Source organism: Mytilus edulis, chromosome 3 (genome assembly GCF_963676685.1).
Source record: "Mytilus edulis chromosome 3, xbMytEdul2.2, whole genome shotgun sequence".
In the NCBI taxonomy this organism is placed as follows: domain Eukaryota; kingdom Metazoa; phylum Mollusca; class Bivalvia; order Mytilida; family Mytilidae; genus Mytilus; species Mytilus edulis.
In genome coordinates, this window is record NC_092346.1 from 91,040,205 (window position 1) to 91,051,968 (window position 11,764).

Sequence of the window (11,764 nt, forward strand, 5' to 3'; positions counted from 1 at the left end):
TGAGAATCGAACTCGGGACCTTCAGCACTGTAGCCATCGGTCTTAACCACTAGACCACGAACTCACATTCCTTCGTGTGTCCATAGATAGTCTGTTTCAATTCAAAGAAATGCCTCTAAAGAGCTAATGTATCCTGTTTTCTTCAAAATTTCTCTCCTTCAACCCGGTTTCCCCACTTATACCTGAATATGCACGATTTTTTTTACACTAAACGTTAAACAAACAACAACCAATTAATCATTTGTTTTTTAAAATGTCGTTGATTGTTGTCTTACCAAGGATTTGTATAGTATAGTCTTACTATACAAATCCTTGGTCTTACTTAGATCTACGTATAGATAAACCAAACGTTTTAACGTCTCCTTTTAATTGGAAATTAAGATTATTATTAGTTAGATCACGTTTTTCATATTTTTGTACTCTATCATTCATATAACTACTTTTGTCTATACGTTTGACTGTGTGAGTACAGAGTTCATAAACACAAGGGTTAATAAAAAGTAATTCGAGGTTGTTTTCTATCGTACAATTTCATTTTCGCTACGACAACGGGGAGGGGATAGGGTCTACTCATCCCCCATTTGAATCTACCATTGATTTTAACAATGGTTATGTAATTCTTTAGGCATAAAAAATGGATATTTCAAACAAGTATAATTTATAATCCTGGATCATAATTGTAACCACAAAAAACATCAATCACACGTTGTCAATGTTCTGTCCTGGGGGCAGAAGACGTTGTAAAGATGGCCTCATGACATTCACCGGTATATCTAAGGAAGTATTTGAATCTGCACCATACTGAACGTAAGTTTCATCTTTTTATCATTATGTTTTCATCTGTTTGACATCATTTCAACATCGATTTGATTTTTCGTGTAAATTATATAAGTTGTTCATATGAGATACATGTATGCAAATTCCTAGTCCAATTTAAACAACAAAACATCAAATCAGAAAAAGACACGTGGACTTACTAGACTTACAAAATGATAACAACTATTACAATTCATTATTAAAATGCATGCATATGAAGAAGGTGGTTTTTATTTAACAGGTATATATGTTTACAGTTTTGAAACAAACTTATTTTTTATAAAACCATAGTCATTTTGCAGTTTTACTTTTGCTTGTTCTGAATTGAGCTTTACAAAACATACTTTAGTTGTTATGGTTGAAAATGAATCTCAATTTTCGTGTTATTCTGCTCAGTTCTTGTAGAATCGTCTGTTCTACTATTATTCCAGCTTAGTGGTGAGTACCAACTGGCAAGGCTGGTAGAGAAATTGTCCATATATTTTACTCTGCACTACACTGAGGTACTTGGTGAATTGGTTGCCATCCCCCTTTTTCGCCGGTTTAATTTATTTCAGTCTGTCATTTTTGTTTGTTTCTTCTATTAAAACAAATGTTCAATTACCCATGATCTATATTTAAATACATATAACTGAAGAGGTTGAAGCAGAAATGTTTGAACTAAAACTACCCTCTCACTTTGCCATCAGGTAGGCAGTGGAAAGGCGATGAAGACGTGTATTTTTTTTTGCAACAAGCTACTGTTTCAACATCCAAAAGTGTTTGTTGACAAATTGATGAAAACAAGACGGTCTTTGTAGCCAAAGTACGTTGAAAAAGTAAAGGAAATGAATTTAACCAAAAACAAAAAAGGGGGACTTAAGTTATGCAGTCAACAAGTACCAAAGTCTAGTTTTAAAAAAATTTAAATAAAAGAAGAAAATGTGACAGAAGCCTATTATATGTAAGCAAAATGTAAATTATTTCTGCATTTACAGCCATTTTTTTTATCTAGGGAAATGACTTCCAGCATCATATTACTAGTGCTCCTTGGTGTGTGCTATGTTATAGGACATGGTAATCATGGGCATGCTCCCCCTGCCCCAGGGGCTACACCACCACCAGCGAATACCATGGGGTTCCATGACACATCGTTAACACAGGATGAAGCGTAAGTTTAGAATTATATAAGTAACCTAATCTATCTGAATGTGTTGTTATGTCATCTCTTTTCAAATACATTTTATCTCAAATGTAAAGATGGAAGAGATTTGAAATTCGCCTTTAATTTCGTTGCAAGTACATTCGACATGGTATAGCCTCTTTAAATCATAATGACAGTTCAATGATAATTACATTCATCAGAAATTATCTACTCGCGAAAAAGGATTGAAAACAAAATTGGAAAATTGACATATATCAAATTTTTATTCAACTTTTTCCTTGAATATGAAATATAACATTTTTTTCTTTCAGTCATATAAAGGAACATTTAAAGGATGAAATTGATGTCACAAAGAAAATGACACCGCAAGAATTGGAATTCCATTATTTTAGGTAATTCACTACTAGCATGAAACATTTGACACGGGACTTTACGCTATAAAAGCAATCAATATATTTTACAAAGAGACAGTTATGTAAAGAAGTTATACACAGCTTAAAAGATTTATTCAAAACCATGTATTTGGAGCTCGGATATTCCTTATTGACTATTATGAACAACAGAAAAACTGTGAGCTGAGCCTCATCCCTAAACTAGTTAAATCCTAACCCCCTTATATAAGAAATAACCAATGGGCAAGTCATTAAAGTTTAATCAATGTTAAGGAAGGGTTTTAATGCAAAGCAGTCATAAAATTTTGTTGATTTGTAAAAAGAGGGATGTGGAGTATACATCAATTTGACACCAAACGAACAACACGTCATACTAATAGACGTCTTGGTGTCTTGGTGTCTTGGTGTCAATATATACATCGAGTTAAAAAAAAAACTTTGCCAGAAACAAATGTGCCACCACGATTAAAACTAGTAAACTGTATATTGACGTATTCCAGTAACAGTGTGCACACAAATGTTATACGGTTATCAAATTCTAGATATATGGTTTAAGTCTCTCGGCAGTCAAAACAAGCAAGATGAACACGAGGGTGAACCGGAGCCGTAGTTCCATTACATTCAAAACAGGAATTAAACAACAATCAAACTAAAAGTCTAAATACATCTTTGAAAAAACACACAAAACACACACACACAGAACTTAAAGGGATAATTCGCGATTTTTCACTTTTCATCTTATTATGTTCATAATACCATAAAAAACATATTCACCAAGTTTTATTTTGATATGAAATCTAATAAAGAAGAAAATTGGGAATTATTAATTTTATTTCTTGAAGCTTCCTGACTTATGTGACGTAGTTTAAGTCTTTGATGCATGCCGGGAGTGAAAATATCTCATTTAAGTCTTGTTCGTTAACAATCTAATTACGCGATTTAAAGCGCATCGACGACTTTTGGTGTAGCTATTAACCAACGAAAAATAAGTGATAGCCATGCAACTTTTAAAATTAGATCGTGTGGATATTTTAAAACGAATTTTAATAATAAAATTAATTCATACATAGAACATTTTTATGATTTGTTTTGTACAAATACTTTAAACAAACATATGAAATTGACATGATCAATAGTGTATTAAAAATACATGTTTGTATTCTGACGTTTTTGCTTCATTACAGCAAACATTTTCACTTGCTTGTACGGTGGAAATAAAATGTGTATTGATTTGTGACACCTAAAGAATGTTGAATGCGTAGGTTAACTCAAGGTAATTAAAAGATTAGCATTATGTAATTCTAATCCTTTGATCCTCATTCAGTGAAATCTAGGCGTCACGGTTCACTGGCATTCAGGTGTGAACAACATAATTGTAAACGGGACTCCGACAAAATTTCAGACACATGAATGTAAAAAAAAAATAATTAATTAACGGGAATAATAAGATCGCACAATAACTGGATAGCTGTTGTATATTTTTATATTTTGCATAAGATCACTTTTTAATGAATTATGACTTTTGATTACTTTAGTAACGATAAAACACTGAATTATTTTAATTGAAGAATTTATAAATAAAAATAGCCTTCTAAACACGAGTTTATGAACTAAAAATTGTACTATTTCAAATAAGGATCGGCAGCCTTAAATATTTCAAACAGATCATTAACAATTGCAATTATATATTTTAGTCCATCCAAAGTGATCTTTAATTACCTATTTAGAAATTAATGTGCTCATCAAAATATTTTAAATCTGACAACACATGAAGACTTCAGATATTTAAAAAGAAAAATGTTTTAAAAAATTGACAGGAAATAAAAGGATCTAATTGGAATGGAATCGACAAATTACGAACAGATATGCTTTTCAAGTGTGAAAAACATCAACAAAATTTATACATAATCGGGAATATGTCCTTCTTAAAATACTCTTCGTCTCACACCGTAACTATATATAATACTTTAGCTATTTGACCAAAGATGTATAAAAAAAGACAACGAATTTAATGTCATCCTTCCCTATTTTTTAATGTAATTATAAGTCTGTTTCAACTGGCAAGAATACCACTAAAGCGGACAAGCAGTTTCTTTTAAATTGCTGTCATTGAATATCTAGAGAGAAAATAAATCCCGAAATTGATTTGAAACTTTGATACTCTATAGTTTTCCCGGAAAATATTCACATCCCTCGGTATAAGTGTACTTCCAGTGGCGTATATATTACATGCATTTTGGAACAATTGTGACGAAGACGAATTTCGTTCTTTTTTCGAGAACAATCTAATTGAATTATAAATGTCCATAACTTCGATGAGCCAAATAAAGTTATATATCGACCTGTGTTTAAATCTCTTCTTCTTCTCCTTCTTCGTTTGGTATACAATAATCTATCGACATTTGATGATTACTTACTGTTGGCATACGTGGACTTTTCATTTTACAAAACTTTTACCCCAATTTACGCAAAATATATTATTATGTTCTTATGTTCTATGTATAAATGTATATATTTTAATTTGCGCTATAGTTCCGTAACTTATAATCCAGGCGTATATACGAATGGTCGACTAGTGCGTACCTTTTTTTTAAATCAATATATTTCTGGTATGTTCCAATCTGTCCTTCACCATTGACAACGAGTATATATTACATTTGACCAAATTTACTCTTGGATTTTTTTTTTATTTCATCAGATCTGTTGTTTTTTTGGTATTATTTATATTTTTATAAATAATTTTCTTTTAACCAGATATGTTATTCATAAACAAGCGTATATGTTTAGTAATGACTATATATTATATCACTTTCGGACACGCAAGAAAGAGATGAATATTATACACCTAATAGTTCAAAATGGAAAGTTATAAGTTATCGGCCGTGTACACTTATCAATACACTAAGAAGTGAAACGATGCATGAATTTGCAAACTCGACAGGAAATCGCTTGAATACCTGGACGTGTCACCTCACACCCCCTACAATACCTTTGGGAGTAATACCTTTAGCCATGCGGGTGATCAGTGGAGCGAAGATCCTAATTTATTTGAATAAAGTTTATTACATAAAAGAATTATGAACTAATTAGATTGCCGAAAACAATTCAAGTTTCACGGAAGACTTATTTATGATTTGAAATTTTGACTTTTTCACTAATTCCTATATTATCAGTCATAAATAACAGATCATGGTTATTAAAAAAAAGAAGAAAATTTTCCGTTTCAAGTTAACTAGTCGGATAAAACAACCGTACGATTGACGAGATATCGACACGCAATTACGACTACATCGGGTTACTGTAGTTCTGGTCCTTAGACATATCGCGACTGCAAATCGGACAAGGTGACAAAATGGCCGACCGGAAAGAATTGATACTCTAAATTTAAAATCGATGGTGATCTCTTATCTAGCAGAATAAAACTTTAATACCTATGAATTTGAGCATTTTTATACAGAATAAACATAATATCAATTTTTGATTTTTTTGCGAAGTTTCCCTTTAATCGGAACAAGAAAATTAAGCATAAACCAAAAACCTCAAATAAAATCAAATAAACCTTGCTAAATCAACCCCCGAACAATATTTAAATCGCTTAGAACGCTGTGTACGGCTGACAACATATTTTTGTTTAAAATTATTTCAACCTTTGTTTTAATAATTTTCTGTTATTTATTTTAGATTACATGACACAAACAATGATACCAAATTAGACGGTCTTGAGATCATGGCGGCTCTAAGCCATATTCAGCATATGTTTGAGATCCAGCCTCAAGAGAAACAGGGAAAAACAGAAGCAGAAATAGAGAAATTGCAAGCGGAAAGGAAAGCTGGTTCACTTCAGTATTTTGCAGGTAATGTTTTTCTTCAAGGAGTAATTGTATCATTGATAAAAGTCATGTTGACATAGAATTCCTTTATTCAACTAATCATGGGCCATGTTTTCAAGTCTATTCGACAACGTTTGCATTGCTTTTTTTATTGCTAATCTAAAATTCACAGCCCATTACGTCCTTTGCTTTGTTTAACTATTTGATAAAAGCTATACTTGAAAAAAATAATTTCGATTATTAGTCAAATAGTAAGAACTATAAATTTTAATCAGATCCCATTAAATGTACAGGCAAATAAAAAGGCAATTTGTAGAATCAGGGGTAAACGTATTTAAAAGTAAGAGTCACTAGTGCAAATCTTGAATTTTACATTTTGCCACTGTTATTTCAGATGTTATTGACAACGTTCTGAAAGATGACGATTTCAACCATGATGGCTACATTTCATACCCAGAATACATGTCAGCAAGAAAACGTGATTATATCAAACAACAACAAGAAATGGCACATCATAACGAAGTGAATATGCAACAACAAGCTGCCATGCAACAGCAACAATACCAACAATACATGCAATGGCAACAACAACAACATCATCAACAACAACAGATAGGTGGCAATGTACAACAATTTCAACAAAATCCTCAACAATATAACCAACAACAGCCGCAGCAGCAACAACAACTACAATACAAACCAAATCAACAACAACAACAACAGCAGTTTAATCCAAATCAACAACAGCAGTTTCAGCAGCCACAACAACAGCAACAGTTTCAACAACCAGCAGCATCAAACCTGAAAATATAACCACGTGGTCTGATTTGGTTGAATGAAGTCTTTTGTATGAGTGTTTGTGTGAATGAGCTGTAAATGTCTGTGATCTCATTGAAGTATTTATGACTGTTTAGTGAATTTTTAACATTCCATACCATATTTGATAAATGTTGCATTTAGTATGACTGTGTGACATTTGTTTGACTCTTTATTCTGCTGAAACTCTACTAATCGTAAAATAACAGTATACTTTATATTCTCATAGTTTTGGGAATATTTAGGGAATTAGTACGCTGGATTCGGAATTTCATTATAAAGTTACAAACATTTTGTGCCATCGTATATAAAGTATCTGCTCAGCTGTGAAATAATAGATTCCAGCTTATTTTAGTTAGTGATCATAAGGATAACTAACGCCTTATACTTTAGAAAAATGTTAGATGATCTTTGTTCTTTTTAAGTTGGTGATTATAAAATTTACAAGAGAAAGCTTTATAATATATATTGAGCTATTCTGAAGAGCATGCAGCCTTTATTTCCTTAAGCATAAGTTATCGATAAATAGTGCAAATTTGGTGACATATAATTCAAAAGCAACAATTAAACATTTAAACTTTGTGTCAATTAGATAAACCAAATAATCAAAGTTTTGAGCGCAATTATTGAAAATTTCATTATTACTAAATATGTATGAAAAAAAACCTTGATTTTTTTAAAATCTAAATATCGAGTTGGCGAAGTTTTTTTCGAACGCGTTCGTTTTTGTCCATATGTTTTATACTTTAAGATCTTTTAATGTTGTAAGTAATACTGTTGTTTTTATTCTGGAATCGAAATCAGTCATTCAATTGTACAGAATTTATTTATGATCATCTGTTGTAAACTTAATAAATTATTAACAAATCAATCTACAAAGTTTGTTTTATTGATCAACTCTCAAAACTTAATTTCAGGACGTCATAATTATATAACCATCTAAACTAGATTTACCTTCACCATAAGATGCTCAGTAAAAGTTGGGACAGCCGTTCAGTTGTTGTCCATTCGTTTGATGTGTTTTATCATTTGATTTTGTCATTTGATTAGGGACTTTCCGTTTTTAATTTTCCTCGCAGTTCAGTATTTTTGTGATTTTACTTTTACAGACGAATGAATAGCTGTCATATTAAGATTTACCGTGAAACTGACAGGTTGTGAAGTTGAGAAAAGCTTCTAGTGCCATGAGTTTAGACGCACAAAGTAAAATAAATGCTTTATAAGTCGAGGTATACGATACATTTTCGATCCCTTGGAGAATTTTTGGCGAAAATTTTATATTAGCTATTTTCATCTAGTTCATTCAAACAAGGATTTGTATAGTACTATACAAATCCTTGATTCAAATATGTAATAAGGAATATACCTGCATTTGCTACTTCTCGACATGCATACGTTTACTCAAAATTTCGGTTTCTTGGATATTTCTATCCTTTGTGACAGACCCTTTCATTTCAAAAGATAAAAACAATGAAGCAGTTTTTGTAGATATTTTTAAGATATAAATCATGGGGGCTTGAATTTATACTGATTTTACCACTTTTAAAGTTTTTCTATAACTCCTATGCTTTTTTCTTCAAAAAACCTGAGATAACTATAATATGTGTTATAGCAGAGACATATATACACATGTGTATATATGTCTCTGGTTATAGTAATCTCAGAAAAAACACATATGAAATAATGGTTCAGGGGATAAAATTTCTTTAGATAAGGAGTCTGTTGACAATCTCTGCCACAATGGCTGATTTGTTTCTTTGTTTCTCTCAGTTATAATTGATGAATAAAATGCATAAAGATCTTATTTTACTAAACATTTACTATTACGTTACTATATATATATTTTTTTTTTTTCTGCCAAAAAAATATGATAAATTGATTTTTAAAAAGTCATTCAGGGACAATAACTCCTAAATGGATGCAGCTAACAATTTCGATCTTGTTAATTTATTTGTAAATCTTATTGTGCTTAAACCTTTACTAATTACAATTTCTATATTTCTGTAATGGCTTCTGAAAAAAAAAAGGAAAAATGAACAAAATCCATCTTAAAAGGCCATTAACTCATGTAAGCATTCCGCAATTTACGGTTTTGGCAAGGTTTACTAAGAAGATTTTCAAATTTTTCTGAACGCTTTTGCTTTTACAATTTTTATGCCCCATTTATGGGCATTATGTTTTTCGGTCTGTGCGTCCGTTCATTCGTCTGTCTTTCCCGCTTCAGGTTAATGTTTTTGGTCAAGGTAGTTTTTGGTGAAGTTGAATCAACTTGAAATTTGATACACGTTCCCTATGATATGATCTTGCTAGTTTTCATGCCAAATTAGAGTGTTGACACCTATTTAACGTTCCACTGAACATACAAAATGATAATGCGAGTGGGCATCCCTGTACGTTGGACACATTCTTGTTATCTATTATATTTTCTGCAGAAAAAAGAAGGTGAAAGACCTAGATACTCCATACTTTTTATATAGATGCCTTATGTAATGAACTTTCCGTTTGTCATATGTCCATTGTCCTTGACCTTATTTTCATGGTTCGTTGACTTCTTGAAAAATTGTTGAGATTTTTTGTAATGTTAATTTCTCTTTTATTATGAGTAATAGAATACTAGTAACTATAAATAGTATGTGCTTATTTTGCAAGGTCCTCGTGTCTGCAAGACAGTTTTTATCTGACCTCGACCTCATTTCATTGATTAATGAACAAGGTTAAGTTTTCGTGATCAATTCCATATCTCAGATACTATAAGGAATATGTCTTCTTTATTTTGTATGGAATGATTGTAAGGTGTATATGTGTCATTTGACTTTGACCTCACTTTCATGGTTCAGTGGTTAAAGTTATATTTTGCTTATTTTTTTCAAATACTTTTTTTTTTGCGATAAGTCCACTAATTTTGGTGTTTGGAAATATTTTACGATGTACAAGTCAGTCTGGAAGGTTTGATTTGCCCTTGGCCTCCTTTTCATGATTCATTTCTCAGTGTTAAGATTTTATGTTTTGGTCTGTTTTTCTAAAATTACAAGCAATAGGTCAAATATATTTGGTCTATGAAATGATTGTAAGGTGTATGTCTGTCTGGCATTGTCATCAGACCTTGATCTCATTTTCGTAGATCATTGGTCAATGTCAAGTTTTCAGGGTTAAGTTTGTTTGTTAATTAATTGATGTATTGAATGATTGTAAGATGTACATGTATTTCTGACCTTGACAACATAATCTTGGATCATGTTTAATTTATGTGGTACTTGTAGTAATGGTTTATATTTAGGACTAAAGGACTATCAACATAAATGCAATGGTCAGTAAAGCAGGCGAGACATTTCAGTGTGTGCACAAAAAATATTCAGAACCATGCCTTATAGGCAATAGGCTGTAAGGAGTCATCAGACGATTTCACCTATTTGAGTTATTGGCAAATCTAGTCTTGCTAATCAAATTTACCTACTATGAATTCGTAGGTATAACTAGAACTACATAGACTGAGGGTAACTTGCATTTTTGTGGATATTTAATTTTGTGGATTTTGAAGTAAATGGACATTCTAATGCAACAACATTTGTAACGTTCATTTTGATTGGATAAAGTCACTAATTTTCATGACATCAATTGGCAATTGATGCAATGGATTGTAAGCTTGACGATATATGACAATTCTAAATACATCTTTTAACGTTTTTTTTCTGTCAGTTTCATTAGAATGGAGATAACAATATTGTATTTTAAGCTCCGATGGCATCAATAACTTCTAATGCGTCGCCAGCAATCATAATTTGCGACCATCAAATCACCAATTGATGCTGTCGGAGCTTAAAATACAATACAGTTATCTCCTAAATGGATATATCTCATCATTCCAAACATAATTGCCACGTCACATTTTCGCTATTTATAGCGGTTTTCATGATAATAGACGAAACTTTTTACCCCTATGTCAGTCATGTTGGTTGGCAGGCAGAGTCTTAAGACACATTTAAAACTAGAGGCTCTAAAGAACCTGTGTCGCTCACCTTGGTCTATGTGAATATTAAACAATGGACACAGATGGATTCATGACAAAATTGTGTTTTGGTGATGGTGATGTGTTTGTAGATCTTACTTTACTAAACATTCTTGCTGCTTACAATTATCTATAACAGTACTTTCTGTGGAAAATGTTATTGAAATTCTTCAAATTTTAAGAAAATTGTTAAAAATTGACTATGAAGGGCAATAACTCCTTAGGGGGTCAATTGACTATTTTGGTCATAGTGACTTATTTTTAGTTCTTACTTTGCTGTACATTATTGCTGTTTACAGTTTATCTCTATCTATAATAATATTCAAGATAATAACAAAAAAACAGCAAAATTTCCTCAAAATTACCAATTCAGGGGCAGCAACCTAACAACCAATTATCCGATTCATCTGAAAATTCCAGGGCAGATAGATCTTGACCTGATGAACAATTTAACCCCATGTCAGATTTGCTCTAAATGCTTTGGTTTTTGAGTTATAAGCCAAAAACTGCATTTTACCCCTATGTTCTATTTTTAGCCATGGAAGCCATCTTGGTTGGTTGGGCGGGGCACCGGACACATTTTTTAAACTAGATACCCCAATGATGATTGTGGCCAAGTTTGGTTAAATTTGGCCCAGTAGTTTAAGAGGAGAAGATTTTTGTAAAAGTTAATGCAGGACGACGACGACGCCGGACGCCAAGTGATGAGAAAAGCTCACTTGGCCTTTCGGCCAAGTGAGCTAAAAAGAGAGTGGTGGCC

At 32.0% G+C, this 11,764-nt stretch overlaps 1 protein-coding gene across 2 annotated transcripts; it reads left to right on the forward strand.

The window, feature by feature from the left end:
* Positions 1 to 665: 665 nt before the first annotated feature.
* Positions 666 to 7,869, forward strand: LOC139514683 (putative cyclin-dependent serine/threonine-protein kinase DDB_G0272797/DDB_G0274007). 2 transcript variants are annotated; one of them, XM_071304184.1, is made up of 5 exons: positions 666 to 807; positions 1,811 to 1,966; positions 2,272 to 2,352; positions 6,034 to 6,206; positions 6,577 to 7,869. In XM_071304184.1, the coding sequence occupies exons 2-5, from the start codon at positions 1,815 to 1,817 to the stop codon at positions 6,993 to 6,995; spliced, it is 825 nt and encodes a 274-aa protein (XP_071160285.1). In that variant the 5' UTR covers positions 666 to 807; positions 1,811 to 1,814; the 3' UTR covers positions 6,996 to 7,869. The 2 variants fall into 2 exon arrangements, with proteins under 2 accessions (XP_071160285.1, XP_071160287.1); XM_071304186.1 differs by lacking the exon at positions 666 to 807 and adding an exon at positions 940 to 1,057.
* The last annotated feature ends 3,895 nt before the right edge of the window (positions 7,870 to 11,764 follow it).

What these genes read in the sequence shown, in the direction of transcription:
- LOC139514683 (XM_071304184.1), top strand. Translation starts at nt 1,815, where the DNA reads ATGACTTCCAGCATCATATTACTAGTGCTCCTTGGTGTGTGCTATGTT. An exon ending in TCGTTAACACAGGATGAAGC is followed by an intron (nt 1,967 to 2,271) that starts GTAAGTTTAGAA and finishes TTTTTCTTTCAG; the next exon opens with TCATATAAAGGAACATTTAA. An exon ending in TTCACTTCAGTATTTTGCAG is followed by an intron (nt 6,207 to 6,576) that starts GTAATGTTTTTC and finishes CTGTTATTTCAG; the next exon opens with ATGTTATTGACAACGTTCTG.